This window comes from Podarcis bocagei, assembly GCF_964188305.1.
Source record: "Podarcis bocagei genome assembly, chromosome: 5".
NCBI classification, from domain to species: domain Eukaryota; kingdom Metazoa; phylum Chordata; class Lepidosauria; order Squamata; family Lacertidae; genus Podarcis; species Podarcis bocagei.
The window spans coordinates 64,315,747-64,340,240 of record NC_138129.1 but is presented as its reverse complement, the minus strand read 5'-3'; the positions used below and the strand labels follow the sequence as shown (position 1 = coordinate 64,340,240).

Sequence of the window (24,494 nt, the reverse complement as noted above, 5' to 3'; positions counted from 1 at the left end):
TGACTGCTCCTTTCCATATGAATCTACTCAGCCCCTGCTATCATCATCTGAGGCCCTTCTTCATGTGCCTCCTCCGCAAGAGGTCCAGAGGGTGGCAACACGAGGACGGGCCTTTTCTGCAGTGTTTCCCCATTTGTGGAACGCTCTCCCCAGGGAGGTTTGCCTGGTGCCTTCATGGTATACCTTTCGATGCTAGGCAAAAATGTTCCTCTTCAACTAGACCTTTGGCTGATTAACATCTTATACACTTTTAAAGGTGTTTGTGGGAAGGGAGGGTTGTTGTTGTTGTTATGTATTTTGTGTGTTTATCTTGTATTTTTATGCTGTGACCCACCCTGAGATCGACAAATGAGGGTGGTATACAGCTTTAATAAGTAATAATAATAATAACAACAGTACTCAAAGTCTTTCCTGGGTGCTGCTCACCACTGAGCTTGTAAGGCTTAGCGCACAACACTTTATGTGCTGTTCAGAGGATTAATACAGGACACAACATACATAAAATCTCCTTTGATTTCTGCAATCAGATGAAATACTCAAGTACAGGAGGAGACAAGACTGCAGTTGGCCATCAAAGCATAACCAAACAAAATTTAAACTACCATTGTCTACAGGAATCCAGTGCCCCAACAAGAACTTGGGCACTCATTGAGTGGGGGAATTGTTTAAGTAACAATGGTTTAAGTTGGGGTGGGGAATGCAACAGCTGCTAATCTTATCGATATAGAGTCTCAAGCTCACTGGAGTAAACAGAATTTTATGCTCTTTTGTGTTACACATGAAAGGACTTGTTCCTCAGTTGCTACACTTGGCAGATGTCAAGCTTGGACCCAAAGCATTGAGGCTTGTGCCATTTTTATCATAAAAAATATAAAACTAACAGGGCCTGCGTTTAGTGGCATCTGGCAGCTTTAGTGGCAAGTATCAGCCTGGCTTATTGCCCAGTACTGTAAGCTACTGTGGTGTAGTTTTGACATTGTTATCAAAATTGAATGGCAGCATAGTTTAAAATGTTGGTATTTGAAGTTTGGGGCATATGTATATTATTTCAAACTCGACATAATTTGACAGGATGTTGGAGTGAAATCTCTGGTCAACTAAAGGAGGACTTGTAAATCTTCTGTGCCTTCTATAAGATATGATAAAAGCAATTAAAGATACATGGCATTTGCTTTGTTGCCTCAGTGTGGTGGTATTATAGAAAACAAGAACTCAGCAAAATTCAAAATTATTATATATAAATATAAGGAAGGGTATGAATGGCCCTTTTATGCAACACCATAGCAAAAGTGGGGGACTGTTTGACGTTTTGAAGATTTAATATTTAATTCCTTCAAATTGTTCAATTATGTTTTATTATTAGTGCCTTCTAAAAGGTGTGTATGACTTGCTGGTGGATTGCCAGGGGAGACTCCACCCTTCCCTTCCCAGATAATTGCCACTGAAACATTAGTATACCTCTGCAAAATCTTGGAAGACAAGAGAGTTGAACAAAGTACCAATAACTTTTTGTTCCATGGATGGACAAGACACCTCATCCCCTTGTTACCCAATGGAGACATCACAAGCTCATAAAATTCATCAGAAGCTCAAAGTCTCTGATCCCAGGGACTTAAGGGAAGTGGGAAGTCTTTGTCAGTCCCCCTCCCCTTCCTGTTTTAAGTCCCAGATCCCGCTCCTATCTTAAACAGGGGAGAGATATGAAGCTGGCCCCAATCCTATCACTTGACCACACCAGGCCCCAATGCTCTGCCAGCTATAGAGCAGAATTTTACCTGCCACCTTGGCCAGCATGAACAACAACAGGATTGTGGATGCAATGACGACTCTGCCATTCTGTCATGCCTCATCACTGTCTGGCCAGAGACTGGTTTGCTCTTTCAGTTATCACTTTAAATCAGAATATACTTTATTGTTTAAAAAAGTAGTCCTGTGCATTCAGAGGCATTGGGTTTTTGTTTTTTGCATGCTCTAGGCTCTGTTAGGTCACCTTCTCTTTGGAATGTTGTAACTGAGGAGTATAAGTATATACACAAACACAGCTGTTCCACTTTTGCTCCATTTCATTTTATTTCTTTAAATTAAACCTTCCCCAATTTCAGCCATCCAATTAGTTTCTCTCTATCAAAAGACATCCTTTAGCCTTTCATCTTCTTGAAAACTGAACGCGACTGAAGGGTGTCATGGAAACCGTATCTCAGGTCATTTCCTGTTTCAATTGCTTTGCTACCCAGTAAATAAAATACACTGGTTGTGTGAGATGGAAACAAATGGATAATTGTTATTCCATCCTATGGTGCGAACAAAAAAAAATCCGAAACTCTGTTTTTCCATAACTTCTGAATCAGGAGAGGCTGTGCAAGACCCAAACCGCTGCCTTAATGCACTGGAGGCCAGGAACAGGAGCAATAAACTTGAGTTTGAATATTGGGAAGGTGGAGGCTTTATGGGTAGGTAGTTTCCATGTCCAGAAGATAGGCCAGTTTCCAGTTCTGGACAGGGCTGCACTCTCTCTAAAGGGGCAGGTGCAGAGCTTGGGGGTACTGCTGGATACACCTTTATCACAGGGTTCGAAATTAGCAGGGCGCCAAAATTAGCATTTTGCACCTAAAGATTCTCTACTTGCGAGCACCTCAAAAAGTCTAGGTGCCATTTTTTGTGCCTGGCCGACACTCCAGGATTACTGAAATGTATGCACTTTGAAGCCTCAAAGTATATGTTAAGGATAGACAGTATGTTAAGGAGCTTAATCATAAAGAGTAGAGTGTTTTGAAAATTGAAGTATGATGCCAATATTTTTATTGTCAACACCAAATTAAACATGTATTAACAATTTTTGCTGAAAATGTGATATTAACTATTTGTCACTTATGTGAACAGCGTATTAGTTCATGCTTATCAAAATAATGAATAAAAACTGTTGTTGCCGCCCCCCCCCCCCCAGGGGCAACTAGACATTCTGTTTTGGTGCCCACAACCCAGGTCCCAGGTCCCAGTTCCTAACCCTGCTTTATCATCAGAGCCCCAAGTGACCTCTGTGGCTAGGAATGCCTTTCACCAGCTTTGTCATGTATGCCAGCTACAGATATATCTGGATCAGAATAACATGACCACTGGAGTTACATTGGTAACCTTGAGATTGGATTACTGCTCTGTAAGGCTGGCGTTAGGTCTAGTCTGAAAACTCCAACTGGTGCAAAATGCAGTGGGTAAACTGCTAATGGGTACAGGAAGATGACAACATGTGACACCTCTGCTAAAGCATCTCAACTGGCTGCATATACCAGGCCAGGTCCAAGGTGTTGATTCACAAAGCCCTGAGCAACTTGGATCCAGGATCAGGACAGCCTGAGCTACACTAGAGCTCAATCACTGAGATCATCCAGAAGAACAGTTCTCGTTTCCCCTTCCCACATACTCCACCCATGTTTCAGATGCCCAACTGGCCTCACCTAGAAGTCAGGCATTTAGTGTTGCCTGTGCCGTGCCTTTTTTGTACAGTGGTACCTCAGGTTACAGACACTTCAGGTTACAGACGCTTCAGGTTACAGACTCCGCTAACCCAGAAATAGTACCTCGGGTTAAGAACTTTGCTTCAGGATGAGAACAGAAATTGTGCGGCGGCAGCATGGCGGCAGCGGGAGGCCCCATTAGCTAAAGTGGTGCTTCAGGTTAAGCACAGTTTCAGGTTAAGAAAGGACCTCTGGATAGAATTAAGTTCTTAACCCGAGGTACCACTGTATTTAATGAATGTTTAACATCTTCTTGTGGAAAGAGATGGATCAATATAAATACATAATAATTGATAGCAAGCACTGACTTACGGCATGCTTTCGCTTTAGAAGATGCCAAAACATTTACAAGGGGACTGGAGAGTCCAATATGAACTCCCTTGAATAAGAAGAAAATAGATCCTGCATATTCTAACAAAACATAAGCACCGTGCCTTTTTATTTTCCTTTAGACAGCATCATTTATTGCACCTCATGTAGAACAAACAGTTCTGTTGTTTCTTAATGGAGGAAGAAGAATTTATAAACATTCTGCCATTGCTAATCAATAATATATTTCCCAGACAAAAAACCCCCCTGTAATCTGTTCTTTTAAGTGATATATAGTTAGAATATTAGCTAATAGGGAAAATAAGCACACACTACTGGTAGGACCTGAACCAACACATGGTCTGGATCTTATATCTATGACAAGATGTCTAAATCTGAATGAAATAAGAAAACCTCGCTTTCCCTTCACAGTCAGAATGCAAATGCAAAAATTCCATTTGCAGGAGGATGAATGAAGAGTATTAAATGCTCACATCGCAAATGCCAATACCGATCCTTTACCAATTCCCATCCCCCAATCCCCATCCCTCTCTCCCTTTCCTCCACCTCCAATTATTCTCCATTCAAGCTTAAAATTAGAAGGGTTTTTTTTCCTTCTTCTTTTTTGCTCAGTCACAGGGACTTTGGAAGCTCCACAGGAACTGCCGAGAGATTCAGAAATGCACAATAGCTTCTATCCACAAAGCATTCTTTCATCCAGGCAGTACCTCTATTAAAAACATCCCTTTAATGTGCGCACATTTTATAAAGAGATTGTGAAGCACAAGCTCACACACTAATTTACACGCATGATCAAGATTTTAATTTTCACACTAAGAGGAAAAATTCCAAGGCTTCGCAATTAGCATGTATGAGTATATAGAAATGGAGCTGTTTACTCTTACATCACATAAAGGGAAAGGTAAAGGGACCCCTGACCATTAGGTCCAGTCGTGGCCGACTCTGGGATTGCGGTGCTCATCTTGCTTTATTGGCCAAGGGAGCCGGTGTACAGCTTCCAGGTCATGTGGCCAGCATGACTAAGCCGCTTCTGGCGAACCAGAGCAGCGCATGGAAACGCCGTTTTACCTTCCCGCCGGAGTGGTACCTATTTATCTACTTGCACTTTGACGTGCTTTCAAACTGCTAGGTTGGCAGGAGCAGGGACCGAACAACGGGAGCTCACCCCGTCACGGGGATTCAAACCGCCAACCTTCTAATCGGCAAGTCCTAGGCTCTGTGGTTTAACCCACAGCTCCACCCACGTCCCTTGCCTTACATCACATAGTTGGTTCCAAATGTATTACAAACACATTCAAATCCCACTTGCCCAATTCCCACGCGTGAGGTTTATTAGAACCTCACCATTCGGTGTGTCTTTTTTAAGCAGCCTCTCACTTAAGACTGCAATCCTACACACACTTACCTGAGTGTAAGTCCCACAGAACTAAAGGGAGGTTCGTTTCTGAGAGGGCACTGCACATCCTTCGGTGAATTTAGCAATTTGCACAAAACATCGAAAACATTCTTGGTGGAGAAATAATTAAAAGTGTGCTATATCATGTGTTCTCTTGTAAAATGCAAATCACAGAGTCCATTCTAGGGCTGCTTCAGACACCCTTTTTATTGTGCATTCTTGATGATGTGTGTTCATGATGGCATTATACACAATCCCACTTTCAAGACTGCTTGTACCTGCAAAGGTTTTAGTACATATAAAATACTTTGTTTTCAAACAGTGCACATCCTGTAATTTCTTGATGAACTCCTATGACTTTTCATACCACAAATGTTATTGCTGGGTTTTTATACTCCTACTTTTGCTGTGTTATAGTGCAAGAGTACAGCATAAATGTGTGGATAGCAGAGTATAAATCCACCACCAAAGCATTATTATTGTACAGTGGTGCCTCGCAAGACGAAGAGAATCCGTTCTGTGATTCTTTTCGTCTAGCGGTTTTTTCGTCTTGCGAAGCAAGCCCATTGACGGATTAGCGGCTTAGCGCTATTAGCGGCTTTTAGCGGCTTATCTGCTGATCGGATCAGCTGATAAGCGGCTTAGCGGCTTAGAAAAGGGGGGGGGAACCCCGCAGGAACTCGCAAGACATTTTCGTCTTGTGAAGCAAGCCCATAGGAGATTCGTTTTGCGAAGCACCTCCAAAACGGAAAACTCTTTCGTCTAGCAAGTTTTCCGTCTTGCGAGGCATTCGTCTTGCGGGGCACCACTGTATCAATGAAATGTTTCAGAATACACCTGGAGGTCTGAAGGAGGCCTTAAGTACTTCTGTCTGTTTCCAATATCATTTTAAGGTGTGCTTATAGAACACTTAAAGCTCTCAGTCAAGAATGGGGAACAGGTGGCTGTCCAGTGGCAGCTGGACTCTATCCCTTAACCTCGGCCATGACAATGGAAGTTTTAGCTGGAGGAACATCTGGAGAGCCACCCTGCTCTAACTTGTCCAGTATGACTTTGGGAACGCCTATACACATATGAATCTCCCCTATCATTAATTTGCAGGAATCCACATTTGCATTAGGTCAAATGAATGTCTGACTTACAGAAAAAACTGCCTATAGGCTGACCTACTTACAATACTTATCGGTTTTAGAAAATTAGTAAAGACTCTCCTGTTCCACCAACCTTTATAACAAAGGGCTAGTAGTTTAAAAAAATTGGTTTGTGGGGTATGTGGCTTGATCTTTTGCTACTCTTATTTGTTTTTGTTTGTTACTAAAGTGGTTTTATGTGACATTTTAATTTTCCCTTTGTATTCAACTTTTGGTATTTTCTGACCGAAAAGTTGTATAAACCATCAATAGCTATTGCTGAATACACACACACACTGTGGCATATGCACACACAAAAACCTTTCTTCAATAGTCTTCTTTAGCAACAATAGTCTTGTTTTGTAGTAACAATAATATGTGATTCAGATATTTTCTTATTTCAGAGTGTTTTAGCAGTGCCTTGACTACATGCAACAACAGAAACTGCCTAAAATTGTATCAGAATTAATACTGATTTATATCATGTAGAGAATTTGTAGAATATGGCTGTGCTGGTCTTGTACACACATACGCACCCACATGCACAGACCATCTGTTCTGTAGGTTGAAGAGGCCATCTAGTCACTGATTTCACTGAAGAGAAAGGCAAAATAGGAATGAGCTTAAAGGTAAAGGGACCCCCGACCGCTAGGTCCATTTGCAGATGACTCTGGGATTGCGGTGCTCATTTCGCTTTACTGGCCAAGGGAGCCGGCGTACAGCTTCTGGGTCATGTGGCCAGCATGACTAAGCCACTTCTGACGAACCAGAGCAGCCCATGGAAACGCTGTTTACCTTCCCACTGAAGCGGTGCCTATTTATCTACTTGCACTCTGACATGCTTTCCAACTGCTAGGTTGGCAGGAGCAACAGGAGCTCACACCGTCACAGGGATTCGAACCGCCGACCTTCTGATCGGCAAGCCCTAGGCTCAGTGGTTTAGACCACAGCGCGACCCGCATCCATTACAAACATGCAATTCAGGTTGACCACCTCTGTATTCTATAATTATTGTGCCATTAGAACAACACTTGCTGCATCTTCAGAAAGCAATACAATATTCACATGGAACAGAATGAAGGGGCAGAAAGAGATAAGCAAGGCAAAAGTTAACCAATTAAAAGGTAAAAATCCATCAGACCTAGAACAACAGTCCTGGAGGACACAAGCTAACAAGCATCTTTTAGAATACACTATATATTGAAGTTGAAAAGATGCAGAAAAAGAACTTGTGAATGTTGTTGGTACACTATCTAAGACCTTCGGACTTAAAAGTCAAAATCCCCCCTAGACCTGAAACCCAATTTGCCTCAAATTTACTGTGAGGGCAAAACAGAGAGACAGAGGGGGATCCATGTATATTGCTTTAGAGGGGGGGAAGTCCAAGAAAAAATCAATGAGCAAGCTATATTATACAATGGTACCTCTAGTTACGAACTTAATTCATTCCGGAGGTCCGTTCTTAACCTGAAACTGTTCTTAACTAGAGGCATGCTTTCACTAATGGGGCCTCTTGCTGCCGCTGCACTGCTGGCACATGATTTCCGTTCTCATCCTGGGGCAAAGTTCTCAACTCGAGGTAACTCTTCCAGGTTAGAAGAGTTTGTAACCTGAAACGTTTGTAACCCGAGGCGTTTGTAAATCGAGGTACCACTGTACTTTATCTCATACCTGAATGACAAATTTCAAACATCATAGTTAACACACACAAAAAGGGACCATATAGAGAAAGAGAGAGATAATGGAAACAAAACCTAAACATATTTTTTGGCTGGCAGTTATGAAAAAAGGGAAATCATCAATATAAATTATTGACAAATCTCTTCTTTCACTCTCTATTGTTTGCAGTTGTTTATCTTGATACCGTGATATCTTCTAATTGGAAAGTGCTCCTTTCAAAAACCACTTTTGTCCCTGAAACTAGAATGCAACTTCTTTGATTGGTGATTGCTATCTAAAGGCATGGTGCTATTTAAGGTAAAAGTCGCTCCATATACACATTACAAATTATTTATACACCCATCTCCACTTAATTTTCTGGGTGCTAAAACCAAACAACTGTTACATTACAATAACAAGAGAAAACAACCGCTAAATGTGATGAAAGCCTTCTGCAACTAGCCATTATGAGAATATACTTTTCAAATTTATGGGACTAAAATGTACTGTCATGAGTCATCCATGGGTGTAGCTAGGAATTTTTTTTGTGAGGGCAGGCCTCAGTTTGCTATGTATTATTATTGAATTGTATTGCGGGGGGGGGGGGCAGCTGCCCCTTCCCGCCCCCCCCAACTACACTCATAGAGTCATTTATAAAATTAATGCCTTCAGTAAACATAGCCTACAGATGTGTTGTACAACTATTCACACTTTTAGTTTTCATTTATTTATTAAATACACTGGATATGCATTCACACGTTGCATGGCACTGGGGAAATGCACATCCTCTAAACACTTCGGATTACATGCACTAGCCAAGTACAACTGCATATGTGTCCTCTGAGTTGGGAACTGTGCATCTCTCCTTTGCACTTTAGGGCTGTTTCAGAGGTCATGAACTTGGTTTCATAAACCTTGGCTTATTAAGTCAAGAACAAGCATTGGGACTGCATATTCACCCCGCTGCTGCTTTCCTCCCCTTGCACAACAGCTGTGGGGGCTTCTAACCTGAATAATGTCAACCACAGCATTTCATTATGCTAGGACCAAGAAACTTGGTATAATATTGGCCTACTAACCAAGATATGAAACAAGAATGAAGAGCAAAGGGGCACACGGTCCTGATGTCATTCTTGAGTTAACAAACTATAGTTTGTTGCATCAGAACTGGTCCTATATGTTTATCACAACAAACACCAGTGAATCCCAGCATATAATAACTACAACTAGGTCATACAAGAAGGTGGGCTCCTTCTCACCTACGTATGGCACAAATCCTCCCTCCCCTCTTCCAACCAGCCTTGCCACAGATGAAACTTTTATCAGCACTAACCTTATGGATGCTGAATGCTAAACTAAGCTTTGCTATTAACCTGAAACTTGCAATTAACTTCAGAACATAGTTTCAAATCTAGTTAATGGTGAACCATGGGAGTGTGAGCATTAACCACCTAGTGAAGTCAGTTAAGCTCTTAAACCAAGTTCTGATCAGGCTTTCAAAGAACATGGAAGCGTATGAAGCTTGTAGGAGACCTCTGCTGCAGGTTCATCTCTGTACTCGTATGGTCCACCACAGAACTTCACACACTGAGCAGGAGCAACTAAAGCTAAGAAACCAGCGAATTACTACCCCCACTTTCTTTCAAAATGCTTCAATAAAAAGGAATGATAAATTTATGGCATTCATTGCTACAACACAATATGTGGTGTGATACCAGCCACTATCGGTTAGACATACAAATTCATGAAGGACAGGACTGGCAATGGCTGTTAGTCATGAGAAATCTACATACTGTAACCTCCACATTCAAGAGACAGTCTATCACTGAATACCAGTTGCTGTGGTAAAGCAGGATACTGGACTGATCCAGTAATGCTGGATTACTTTGGGGTATCTTGATCCAGAAGGGTTCATTCAAAACTATGCCACACTACATTATTTGCTACAAAGTCTTGTTGAGACTAATAGATCCAAAGCAATTATTTTACTACACAGTAAAGGATTCATTATAGCCCATGCTATTTCCAGTTGACTAAATTAAAGTTTTGAGGGTTTTTTAATTAAAAAAGTGGTGGCGGCAGCTTGCGATATCATATACTGTACTCATTTTGTGTGCTCCCTTAACATACATCTTATCAGCCCTGCCACAGCTGAAGTGATTCCAGAAGTGTTTTATGGCATATTTGGATTTTCTCCTAGTTAATAATTCCAGCTTTCTCTTTTCCCCGACATGACTGGCAGGGTTCTTCAGCACAGCAGTAAAAATGGGACAGCTAATTATCTACAAATCCACCTTGCTGCACCACATTTGGCAACTTTTATCTGCACAGGACAGCTGCATTCTCTGTGTTTGAAGTGAAATGTCAGTCTCCGCTAATGCAACAAGACTTACATCACTAATGATGCCTTGACGCTTTGAAGAAACAACTAAAGCCTAATTAAAAATTCAGATTTTTCCCCCTCCTAAGCATGACAACATTAACTGCCTTTCCACTAGGGCCTTGTTATATCTTTCCAAAATGTTTCATAAAAAAAGCAAGTGGAAGAGGAACATGATGAAAAATGCTGTAGTCCTGAGCATTCAGAGTCTCTCTTAAAACACTGTTATGATTGGAACCAAACCAACACACAATCATGTAAAACAGATGATATTTTACTTCACTGACTTCCACTCCAATTACAGTAGTATACACCATTTTTGAAGGGGAAATGGCCCCATAAAGCATTTATCAGCTTCAACATTAAAAAAAAAGTTTCACTTTTTGTCAGATATTTAAATAATCTACATCAACCAGAAGCTTAAAAAGAAGAAATACATTTGAGCTGTTAAATCTGGTCAACTTTAGTTCTAGCAAGATGCTTATAATTAATGTAAACCCAGTATACACCAAATTGTTATAACACAAAGCTTAATTCAGTTGGCAAAAGAGTTAATTTGCTCTATTGTTGAAATAAAAGTTTTACAACACAATCCCTTCAGATATATGTCCCACTCAGTTCAATAAGATGGACCCCCAGGTAAGCTGTGCATAGAACTTCAGCCTTATTTTGATGGGTTGTCTTGTTGGCATTGCCAGCACTCTGTATGGTATAAGACTGGATGTAAGGACATGATGTACACCATAGTAGTTATGTAACCATAGTAGTTATGTAACAAAATCTGCAAAGGTCCTAATCAGCTGAAATATCTGTTTCTCATATAAAGTTCTCATATATATTCTGTTAGTTCTTTGTATTAACAGCTGGGAAGTATCTGCTTCCTGGTTCCTCCTTTGAACTCTTAATAACTGGAGAGGTTGCATCTATCCCAGACCAAGATATTTTCCATTTCTCTGCAGGTAAAAGACTGATAATCTCTAAAGATATTCCTGGAATGTCTTCAGCATGCATAGCCTCATCTCAAATTATCAACCACATATTATGGCACCACAGTTGTGCCAATTCTCCTCTAGAAGTGGTAAGAAATGTTACTTGATGCCAACAGATACACACTTGACAGCACTGGAGAAAAGCTCTGATTCTCACATCTGGAAAACTGTTCCAATATCAACATCATGATTTAAAATCACCATTTAGTCCGTAACATTTGTCATTCAGGGTAGTATTTTTTATTGATATTCATCTTGGCAGGCATACTAAACAGATGCAAATTGTTCTTCTGTGCCATGTAAATAAGGTGCCACTTTTGTTAATGAGCTGCTCCTCAAAAAGAGTTGCAACGTTTTTGCGCATTCTCTGCACATAAACTGTTTCCATGAATGGATTCCACAACTCCCTGAAGTGGTCCTTCAATGCACTTTGCGTATGACCTTAACTATAACTCTCCTACGGTCTCAGTATTGAAGAATCCTCTGTCAGTCCACTATTCTACCATCACCTTTGACAATGTCATTATTTTGTTCATGTACCTGGCAATTGCTGAGAAGAGGCAATTTGTTTTATAAACAAAGTGCTATGAATGCATCAGGAATATCTAGCAATTTAATAGCTGCTTCCTGTCATTCCTTCAGATGAACCAATAACCAGTGTGCACAGCAATAATTCTCAAAGAGACAAAACACATAAGGTCATTGTTCTTTTCTGATGGTCACAACACAGAAAGTAACAACCCTTTCTCTAAAGCAAACAAATGAAAATCAGCTTCAGACATCTCATCCAGGGCATGAGGATAGGAGGCCCCTTGGCTCATGTGGAATGTAACAGCCCAAACTCCACTCTCGCTCTGTCTCAGTTAGATGCTTCATTCAAAAGCGAGTGATGCGCCACAGCAGTTAGCTGGCAACTTCCTTTGGTAGCCTGCATTACATTCAAGTGCCATTTGGAACTACCAAATTCCAACACTCAAAGTCACATACAGTGGTGCCTCGCAAGACGAAATTAATTCATTCCGCAAGTTTTTTCTTCTTGCGAGTTTTTCGTCTTGCGAAGCACGGTTTCCCATAGGAATGCATTGAAAATCAATCAATGCGTTCCTATGGAGACCGTCCGGGGACAGAGGGGAAGCGCCGCGGGCCTTCCCCTCTGTCCCCGGACCTGTTTTAAAGCCAGGGAAGGGGCAGCGGGGAGAATCGCTTCTCCCCGTTGCCGCCCCTTGCTTCAAAAGAGCAAAAGCCCATAGGGAAATTCGTCTTGCGAAGCAACTCGAAAACGAAAAAACCTTTCGTCTCGCGAGTTTTTCGTCTCGCGAGGCGTTCGTCTTGCGGGGCACCACTGTATTTAAAACCACTTCCTTTCATTCACTGACCAACAAATCGGAGGACATCTTGCTTCGCAGGAATAGCACCAAACAATGAGAAATCTACTTTTACCATGTAAGTCAGATCAACTCAAGTTTAGTTTGCCTACAGGAAAATTACTAGAACCTGAGTTCTGTTCTACAGAGATCTTTACAGGAGATGGGCAAGGACCAGTGTACAGGTATAGGTTGCATCTCACTATTTTATCCTAAGGCGAGTTCCTTGACCATGCTAGGGCATTTGTTTGCTGCAAGTCCTGCTCTACATGCTCCCTGCCTTGCCAGCCTCTTTTCACGTGGCCTGGGTGGGTGGGGCACTGACTGAGGCTGCTAAAGAGGCCAGAGAGACTATATTTGATGTGATTCCTGCAGGACCTGCTGCTCAGCATGCCTAGAGACTCTTGGGATTGGCATAGGGGTACTGTTTAGGAGTTTGTTGGGTTCAATGTTTAATTTTGGACATGCTTAATTTTTGCTGTTATTTGTATGATTTTTTTTTAATCTTTATTGTAAGATCTTATTATGTCTTATGTGGGAATTGCTAAATTGCATTGAGATTTTAATTTATTGGTTATGATTATTTTTGTTATCATTTTGTAAGGATGTAAATCTTTTTATGTTGCAAGCTGCGTAGCACATGGTTTAGCTTATAGAGAGGCAGCATACAAATACAGTGGTACCTCAGGTTAAGAACTTAATTCGTTCTGGAGGTCCGTTCTTAACCTGAAACTGTTCTTAACCTGAGGTACTACTTTAGCTAATGGGGCCTCCCGCTGCCACCACAGCGCAATTTCTGTTCTCATCCTAAAGCAAAGTTCTTAACCAGAGATACTATTTCTGGGTTAGCGGAGTCTGTAACCTAAAGCGTCTGTAACCCAAGGCACCACTGTAAACCATGATGATGATGACTTGTGCACTTTTGTCATTTTCTTCAATTTTTGTAGGTATGACATCAACTAGCACACCTGATGAGGAAGACACTACACAATAACATGTTAATATTCAGCTCAAAAACCACAGAAACACCTTGATACTCACTCATATATATATGATATAATAAGCTTTACATACAACTGAAACCAAATCAAACTGATATGTACAATCTGAAAAAGTGGCTTTTTTATCACAGTCTGTGGCCTCTGATTTTTGGCGCCTGTTTATTGCATGAAATATGGGAGTTCTTTGGGATGATAAGGAGCAGCAACAGTTTGCACAAAAGCAGCTGAATGCCCCTATCTTAAGAGGAAGTTTTCATTACTGAATTTGTACGTGGTTGGAAAGTCAAAGGTACAGCAAAGGTTATCGAGCTCCTCTTTTCTTCCTCACCATAGGGATGCCAAAGGCAGCTGACAGCAACAAGGTTCTCAGAACTACAGTCTAAAATATTACAATATTGCATGCCATTAAATTAGTGCAAAATATTACAAAAATATTACACCCATAGAAAACCGTTAAATGCTGATTAAAATAAAATGCATTGCTTGCTAATTCATCAGGACTGACATGAAGCTTCTGGACTATTTGAGAAGAAAACGCCAACCTTGTAAAAAGGCCCACAAAAGTTAATATTCTGCCAAAACAAAATTTCTAGCCTCCTTGCAGAGGAAGGACAGAGAACAATGTTGCTCTGCTAGCAACCTGTCACATTTCCATGCTAGACACAGAGGAGGGAGTCTCCTTTCTCTACCAGACTGCTTGGGTTTCCATGCTGGATGCAGAGCAAGGAAAGAGCACTCCAGGCCACACATTCTCCTGCATGGAATTTCTTGCCACTTATGGCCTAAGCACACAGCTGCACAACACTTTGGCACTCTGGCCAATGTGAAAAGGTCCTGCTCCAGCCCTTTCCAGTGGTATGAGGAGGCTAAGTGGCATCTCCCTTGCTGTTCTTGAAAAGGACAGGCTGACACCTATGAAGAGAGGCGTGCCAGCCTAAACTAGTCACTGACTCATCAAAACATGGATGATATCACTCTCATTGGTTAGCTTGCAGATCCTTGCTTATCCTTTGAGCACTGTGTTTCAGGTGAAGTTGCCTATGGTGCAAGATCTGCAGTTGCCTATAAACAGATCTCTTCTTGATGCTCAGTCAATCTGTATATGGAACCCACAAGCATGCAGTCCACATCCACCTTTTTGTATTGCAAAATTTAGATATACACTGGTATAGTCAGGTGTACACAACCATCTTTGCTTATAGGTTTGTCTCTTCCATACAACTGCAATTAGAATCCTTTGGTCATCTGAACTCCTGGCAGCATAAGTCTTCTATATACTATGAAGCAGACAACAGCAATGTGTGCCCCAGTGACACCAGATTATACATTTACACACCAGCAGAACAATTAACGTGTTTCTGTCAAACTTAGGGCTAATTAATATTTTAAATCTTGTTCTACATAATTAGAGCTGGGATCCCTTTGTCAATTGTTTTAACAAATCACATTTATTTGATCACTTTCCACCATCATGTCATAAGCCACAGACAAAGCCCGACTGTCTGGTGAAACTAGAATAATTTGACTTTTATACAAATGCTTTAATTCTCTGTAGGCCGAGTTATGCCAATAGATAATGTAGCCCAAAGCACTGCCAAAGACACAAAGCAGAGCAGAAGGAAGGGGAATTTTCCTCCCTCTCATGTTTCCTTTAGCTTCAACAATTTTCCAAGTGTGTAAATAATGCAATATATTGAAAGGCAGAAGCCTTTAGGCAAAGATGGCCAAGCAAGGATCTTTGCACCTTTAGTAGCTGTAGAAGCGGAGAAACCTGCAGGTGTTGCTTGCAGGTCAGGCAACACCTGCTCAAATTCCCTCTTCTGCACAACTATTAATACGTACAGGAATCCTATATTTTCTATCTGGTCGTCCTACTTTAGACTAGGGTAGCCAATGTAGCATCATCTCCCAGATGCTGCTCAACTTCAACTCCTTTCAATCCAAGCCAGCATGGCCAACTGTCAAATATGATGGAAGTTGTATTCCTGCAACATCTGGAGAGCAGCACATTGGCTACTCCTGCTTTAGCCTGAAGTACAATTAATTTGTGGTGTTCCTTGCGGTCAGACACATTCACTTTTATATAAGCAGTTCTGTGTTAAAACAATCTTGGGAATTTTTCTACTCGACAAAACAGCAGCTTTTCATATGCTAAACCTTCAGCTAGCACAATGCCTCATCCAATTACTAAGTACTCCCAATTTTGAAGTGATCCACTGACCCCTGCATATTTTAAGCCTGTTTTTGCTTCATTAAATACAAAACATGAGGATGTTTCGTGCTATGCAGAGCCAAGAAACCTCTTTGACCTTCCCCTCTCAGATCAGGGGTATGCAACACTAGAAACCTATCAAGAGCTGGGGTGATGATGATATACTTACTTTTCCTATTTTAATTATATGGTGTTTAGTGGCCAAAGTACAACAGCACTGTGGGCTGAATCCATAATTTCCCCTCTGCAGCTTTCCCAGGTGCCCACACGTCAATTAAAGTCCAGAGGGAGATATCCTGAGATGTCCCCCCCCCCCGCCCCATGGGCTTTTTCAGATCAGGTAGTGCAGGCAAGCCTACAGATTTGTTTACTGAAAGGAAAACCAAACACGACTGTCTTTGGCCACTTCCCAATAACAAGGAAAACTCAAAACCTACATAAATTCTAAGAATAAGAAAATTTTAAAGCCTATTTCACAAACTTTTTTTGTAAAATTGGGAGGGCAGATTTCAGCACAGTACTAATTATAATACACTAACATGATAAATATTTTGACATTTTGTCACTTATACTTGTTATGGATGAGGGACAAAGACACATATCTCCAAATACTAAGGTACAGTGGATACATGATGGGGAACGAACAGAATTAGGAACAACCTGGATAATGCATAGAGAATGCATGTACCCCAAGATTTCCACTGTGATTTAGAAATGGTCTCCTTTGGTTCTTTTCCACTCAATAATGGAGGAAAACAGTTACTTTTCCATCCATCCAATTGGGGGGGGGGGCAGATTTTAAGCAGAACAATTAACATAACATAAAGAGAAGGCCTTCCTAACACAGTTTTCTATCAAGCTGGAAGCCTCCCACACCTGCTTTTCATAACAATGTGCTTTTCATTTTATAAAAGCATCTCCCATGTAACACCTAGTTTGCATCTTATGACAGGGTCACATACATGCACATTATTCTATTAGCGATTAATCATCATCAACAGTAATTTTATATCCTCCAATACCAAATTCAAACACAATTATTATTCAGAGGAGACCATTTTATATTGTAAACTGCCCTGTGATCTTCGGTATAGAAATTTAGTAAGTAATAATGACAATTCACACTTTTTGGGCGAGTGTCTTGTATGTAAAATAAGTTAAGTATTTAGTGTTCAAGTGACGTATACTGTACACATACATGAACCAGCTTCTCCTTCTTCAAAGAATTCACAAATAGGAATGGCTAACAGTCTTATCCTATGTGTATTTACTCAGAAGGCAATTTCATTGAGCTCAATGGGTTTCACTTCCAGCTAAAAGTACTTAAGGTTTCATTCCAATTCTGGTAAGGTTATTTCACTGGTCTATCAGGAAACCAATCCCCCAATAATGATATTGCTAGTCACTTCATATTTATTCCAATTTCCCAGACACAAGCAAACAGTTCAGAACCAGCCCACCAGTACAGGCTGACAAAAGGTATAGCAAGATACTAAGATACCTTACAATTGTGGCCAAATTCCTATATACCAGGTATACCACTGAAGTCTTAGGATGTTACCTTACACATATTTTTTATTCAGAGTATACCCCATTGAAAAATCATGTCAATTTCAACAGGTCTACTCTGAGTATGACTAACACTGGATGTGACCCTAGGTATACTGTATTACCTTTTTCTGAGTCATAGCATTACTCATTTATAAACCACAACACAACTTTTAGAGACTAGGTTAAGGAAAGTATAACTAGCTTTCAGTAAAATACTAAAAAAAGCACTACTGATTAAACGTCTATATATTCTAGATTATTTATTCCAGCGAGTACCAGAATATGACCAAATGGTCAAAATGAAGGATCCTTTAGACATTTTGTGTAATATTCGTAACCATGCAAATTCAGACCACACATTTGTTGGTTGTTTAACTTTTTTGATCAAAGACAAAACGCATTCTTTGTAAAATGAAAGCCATGCCATTCCATTAGCAGTACAGTGGTACCTCAGGTTACATACGCTTCAGGTTATACTAAATGCAAATCAATACATCTATCTATATTAAAAGCCCTACATCCACACATCCACATTTCAGTTACAAGTAATTCTGTGTGCCATACAAAATGAAAAACAATCCTGATGTTTAGATCAATGCATTCCTGCTACTAACCTCACTCACTGCGCAACAGATGTGTGTTTTTCCCCACAACTATACATAGGTGCACGTCTCCATATCAAACATGCTTTGGGATGAATTTGTTACATTTATATAAGAACTTCAAGCATTTCACATTAAGGGATATTAGAACTGTAAGAAGGAAACACAGAAGACGGAAACATATCAGCAGTAAACGAAAATCCAGGAACAGCAGCAAAAGAATGCTGTAGGAAATTCAGAAACGCCTAACAAAAGTTCTGAATCTTATCATGCTCTCTACTGCACACAACCACCCACTACAGGGTCTTCTGAGGCCGATTGTCACATTGGTTACCCTTCTCACCTTTCCTGCAGCTCCTTCAAGATTTAGAGGTTTTCCTTCATCCCTTCTCCCTTTGTGGGGACCATTTCTGTAGGGGATGGGGGACTGAGGCTGGTTGCTTCCTCACACAGCCATCATGGGCAATCTTAACTAATTCCCATAGATTCAAATATACTCAAGTCAATCTCTGACAAACGTTTTTGATACGTCAACTCACTGCCACCCCACTCACAGGGAATAGAAATACTGTTTTGCCTTTCAAATCAACTGCAATACAGATCACCCCTTCCATTCTCTCATCATTGGTTTCACAAACCTGGGAGTGGCTACCCGCTTTCTTATTTTCACGTTGTTCTGGTTGGTGTCACCTCCTTATGCAGTCCTGTTACTCCAAATATAATGATGTGAACTATTCAAAGCCCAGAATCACCTATTCAGCTTCTCCAACCCCTTCTCTCTCCTTAACTGAATTGTCAGGGAGAACATTTCACTCTCCTTCAGTTCTTCTAATCAACCATTTAAGGCATTTGAAATCAAATTCTACCTCCTTACAATCACAACTTGCAGACTCACCCTGATTTATTCTCTCTTCTCTGGGCTTTGTCCTTGTCATTCCCCATGTCTCCTTTAGTTGGTCTCTGATTTTTTAGGCCTCCTTCCTGCTGTCTCCACTGCTAGATACCCACTCACAACAATTAGGATATGTAAAGGTCCTTCACTGTTCCTCTAGTTTCTTTTTTGACACATTCCCAATTATTATGGACACCTGATGATGTCAACAGGACCACAGGGAGATCTCCTGTATTATACCAGATTTACGACTGCAGATATTTGAGACAACAAACACGCTTCAGTATCTACAGCTAAATTATACATAAAAGTCAACAAAATCACCACCTTCTGAATTAAGTCTTTTTACTCTAACTTCCTTCTGCAGTAAAGTCTCTGCAGAAACCATGGGAAGCTTGAAACAAGGTGAAACAAATGAAAAACAACAAACTTTTTTTTTTTAACCACGATATACTAAAATCTCTGGCTTTGCTGTATTGATGGCATCTAGCTTCACCCGTCCCAGTTAACAGTAAGACAATATATTTAGTATGGGCATCAAACATTTCTTCCGGAAGCCAATAAACCTTTAAAAGCCACAATTCTTAGTGACAGATACTTAATCGCCCAACAAGCTAAAGAATTAACATGACAAATAATGCATGCAAATGCATTTTTTACATGCCCTGATGTAAAAAAGAAAGAAAGAAAAGACCACTTTACACAAACATAATTATTCATAGGGGGAAGTTCATAAAATGAGAGCATCTCTTTTAATGGTATAGTAGCATTTTCCTTTAACAGTATTCCCAGAGTCTACAGATTACACACTGGGAGAGAAATGTGCCATCGGCTCTTGTGGGAGAAGGGAAGTGACTTCTAAATTCTCCATAGTTCAGTATATCAATAATTTACTACTATCTACCTTGTTAAGCATAGTCATTTTTAATGTGCTGTTTCTTACAATAAACGAGGGGGAAAGAAACTCTGACAAAAGCCCAAGAGCCCTAGGAGGGAGCCGAAACAATAATATTTCAAAAGATAGTGGAAAGGAGCCAGTTTGAAGAAGATAAAGGGCCATTTGGGCACAGACCCCTGCTGCTTCCATGAAGCGTCTCCTTTTCAATCTGGGAGGCTTTAAAACTGCCTTTGCCACTGACCCTACCTCGCATTTGCAGTGTGTTTGGGGATCCAATTTCACCTTTTGTCAGGGGAGGCTGCAGTTGGTTGCTGTAACACAGCTATTAGCCTCCTTTACAGAAAGCACAATAGTCAAACTGTCATTAATATGCAACCACAAAGGCAGAGATAGACTATAATTGCTAATCATCTCGCGCTTTCTGAACTGGGGCAAATTACCCAGGGCCAGGAAATGCGTTTCAGGAGTTAAAATACTAAAAATTTGTTAAACTGCTTTTTGTGTTTTGTTTTTCGCAAAAAAAAAAAACTACACCAATCCTCTCAGCATTTCCATTTATATTTCTGATATATTTCTAGTATTTTTCTCCTACCTAGCTGTTGGGTTGAAAATTGGGGGTGGGGAGGAAATTCAAAAATGTTAAATAAAAATATTTCAACGGAGGAGCTCTCTCTTCCTCTACCCAGCCAAATTATTGAGCAGTTTGGCAACTTTAAGAGAAAATGTTAATGATAGCTTTAGGATACACTCTTATCCTAATTTACTTGGGAATAAGGCCCCCTGAACTCAATGAAACTTAATTCCAAGAAAACATGCATAGGATCATCGTCCTGTTAATGTATTTTCTTTTTAAAGAGAACTCTGCCACACACAAAAAGATCCAGGAGAAAGCAGTGCTAGTCAACAATCAAATCTCATTTTACTTGCTTCCAAGTAGTCTGGCTTTAGCTACTAATTACGACCCTAGCGTTAAGTGGCTGGAAGCATTCAAGCTTCTCAAATCTGCCAAAATTGGATTTGTCAAAGATAAGGATTTCCATAGCTACCTCAAAAATGAAGCAGGTCTTTGGAGCAACATACAACACACACACACACACACACACACACACACACACAGTATGCAGAAAACCCAGTTCCAAGCCTCCTCCTTCAAGTATCTCTGCCCAGGGGGGCAACAGCCTGAAACCAGCGGATCATGTTTCAACATTCATCGATGCTCTTATATGAAAGGATTCAGCAGCCTGCTCTGATCAAAAGTCTGCAAACGGTGAGAAAACACAGGCTCTTTCTGCCTAACCCGCCCCCCGCCCCAACAACAACGGTGAGAGCCAGCGTGGTGCTCCACATCGGAGATCTAGCGAGGGACGCCACTAAGCGGGTAAAAACTCCAGTTCCCTGCAAGTTGAGGGGAGGGGTGCCACTTTCAAGCAAAATTTAAAGCAACAAAAGGCAGAGGATATAAACAAGCAGCAGCCCACTGGTGCGGTGGGGGGGGGGGAGAAGGGAGAAAAGCTAGAAGACAGGATTTGAAAAGAGAGCGGGGAGGGGGCTTGGAATGGGAGAAAAAAGAAAAGTGGGAGAAAAACAGGAAGGAAAGGATGAAGGAAAAGGGAAGAAAGAAAACCAGGAAGAAGGAAGCGAAGCTGAGAGAGAAAGGAGGAGGGGAAGAATTCAGGGGGAAGAATGGAAAAGAGCGCCGGGGAGAAGGGAAGCTTACCTGCATGGTGACAACCCCCAACTCCTCCGTGGCCAGCTTCCTCATCTGAGTGGCTAAAACTTGCGCCTCGTCCAAAATGGAAAACTCCAAATCGGCGGCGCTAAGCCTCCAGAAAAGCGCCATGTAGACAACCCAGAGGGGCCGCTGGCCAACGCTGCCCCTTCGGAAGGGGGGAGCCGAGCCGCCGGAGGAGCGGCGAGCCGGCCGGGCGGCCTCTTCCAGCTCTGCCGGCCTGCTCGCCATGATGCGGGGGCGACTTCTGGAGCGCCCTGGTGGGGACGGTGGCCACCGCCGTGCGTAAAGCGCGGCGCTCAAACTTTCCCGAGCGCCTCCCAAACTTCGGTGTGGGATTGCAGGCGGCGGAGGAGGAGGGCGCTACGCCTCGGGGCTCCGGGGAGCAGCGGCCGACGCCTCCATGCAGGGGCCGTCGAGCGCACGAGCCCTCCGCGGACCTCTTTGCAGCCGGAATGGGTCGGCCGAGCAGAGCCGGGCGTCCGATTCCTCCCCGAGACGGGCAGCCAGTGGCTTGGCTCGCCTGCGCTCCAGCTCCGGCGACACTGGGAGCTCTGCCTCGGCTGCCGACTGAAAACAGCGGCGGCTGAGGAGAGCGGCAAACTGCGGAACAGAGAGAGGAGCAGGAGCGGCAGGGCCGGGATTGGATTCACCGAGGGGGAAAGGGAGGTGTCTGGTGCCACCAAGCTGCGCGCGGGCTCTTGTGCACAACAATGTGTGGATTGGAATTGAGAGTCCAGGAAAGCCTCGCGCGCTCCCCGCTGACTGCTCCCGCCCTCCAAGACATTCAGAAACTTTCCAGCAAACACATCCAATCCACATCATCGCCAGTGCAGTTTGTGAAAAGCCCGGGTCCTCTCAAAGCTTTTCCAGAGGCGAAGCGTTCACCTGTTGGGCTGCGAGAATCTGCAGAACATATCACAGCCCACTGTTCAGAAACTATTGAAAAGTGGGGAGGGAGAACCACCTTTGTTTACTAGCGAACGTAGGATATCATTTTGGATCCTTTGCACCAAACAAAGCTTATGCCAAAAATAAATAAGTTCATCTTTAAAGGATCACCGCATCATTTTTGGGAAATCACGGAGGAGGGCTGCTGGTGGTGGGGAGGGCAGAACCTCAGTTTATTGAGTACTTTCAATGCTTTTTAATAATATTTGTGGATCCCCTGCCCCCCTTGGCTACGCAGCACCCTTTGTGCCAGACTTCCTTTTAGGAACTTTTCCCTAACAACAGGATACAAAAAATGGTGTTCCCGTTCTTGCTTTAGCTGGGCTTATATATGCATATATATATATAGCCTGGAGCTATAATCATAATAAATTTATCTTTGTTTACAACTATCACTGTTCTTTCTTCCATAAAAAATAACTGTCCTGTATATCAAACCTGGAAACTGCACTGGGATGTTTAATATTCTGTAAGCATATTTCATTTTTGAAAGGTGAACATTTTCAAATGCTCCACACATTTTCACAAGAGGTGGCCTACTCTTGAGAAAACATTTACAAAGCACCAGGAAAAAAAATACAGGCATGCATGTAAAACTATCACTGTTCTTTCTTCCATAAAAAATAACTGTCCTGTAAAAGTCTAACTGATTTAGCAACAAACAGTGACAGCTTCTGTCTTGGGATCTGCAACTTAAAAGAGAGAGAATGTGATAGGCCAAAACCTCGGGGGGGGGGGGGAGAGACACCTCTTAGACAGCCAAGAGGTAAAATACTCTCCTGGGGTGTCAGAAAATAATTTGCAATAATGTAGAGCAGCCTCTTTAACCCTTCAGATGTACAGTATCTACTCACTGGAGTAAATGCTGGCAGTAATAAATTACCCCACCCTACACCCCAAGCTAGTGTTTTTATAACCAAGTTTGGCAGCCATTGCCCAGCAGTAAAATAAATCAATCAATCAGGTTCCCAGTAGCTTTTTCTGAATGTAACACATTTAGTAAATAATATTATTTACTAATCATAATTGTGTTGCTTTTTTTCATTGGCCTTAAGAAACTCTCTGTGATTGTTTTGCGCAACCCTCCTGAAAGTTAGTTCAGCAAGACCACAGTTCTTAATTTTGTTTCACATCTTATATATAATATTTGGGTTATAATAAGCTCCTCCCTTACCAGCCTTTAAGTTTATATTTGGGACTCATTTCAGCTTTCAAGTTAGTTATGAGAGTTCACTGAAAGCCATCCTTAGCTCCCCCACCCCACCCCTGGGTTCTATGAGACTATAATCACAACAAAGTTCATCTGGATTTGGGCCAATGCTTATAACACAGGGATGGGCATGGTGATGAGAGGACACTTGCCTGTAGCTGTTCATTTGAGAACATTCCTTCAACGAAGAAATGTTTTGCTATAATTTATTTCCATTGCAAACCACAATGTTACATAATTTCTAAGTATATGGAATTTAGGGTTGCCACCCATCCCTAGAAAATTGGGATCATCCCTTTTTTGGGTCAAAAGTGCCCCTTGTTCCATTTGGACTTCAAATGGGACATCTTCCCATATTTGTGCTCCTCCTCCTCCTCCTCCAAACTGCAGGCAGTGGGTGGGTCCAGTGGGAGAAGAGCAAGAACCTGAGTGGGAGTTTGAGAGAGCACATTTTTTATGCCGGCAGAGAGTGGGTCTAGGAGAGCAAGAGAGGTCGTCTGCACTGCACAGGTCTGTTACAGTGGAGTCTTGGGTTTGCTGGACAGGGGTGTTATGGCGGATGGGTCACAGGGTGAGAGACAGGGTTTGCAGGAGCCTGTTCCATCCAGTGAAAGGTGGGGGAGGAAATAGTTTTTGCTGTGGCAGAGGGGAGGAGAGGGTCAAAGAGCAAGGGGATTTGCACTTTGCA

The 24,494-nt window shown here is 41.8% G+C and overlaps 1 protein-coding gene across 2 annotated transcripts in view; it reads right to left on the bottom strand.

Annotated features, from left to right (window-relative positions):
* CACHD1 (cache domain containing 1) overlaps window positions 1–22,827 on the bottom strand; it is a 124,955-nt gene extending 102,128 nt beyond the window's left edge. The window contains exon 1 of one of the 2 annotated variants that reach the window (XM_081193672.1): window positions 21,634–22,827. In XM_081193672.1, coding sequence (XP_081049798.1) covers window positions 21,634–21,876 — 243 coding nt within the window. In that variant the 5' untranslated portion in view covers window positions 21,877–22,827. Of the gene's footprint in view, window positions 1–18,469; window positions 18,493–21,633 lie in introns of those variants that run through there. The other variant, XM_081193673.1, reaches the window with a different exon arrangement.
* Between the last annotated feature and the right edge of the window lie 1,667 nt (window positions 22,828–24,494).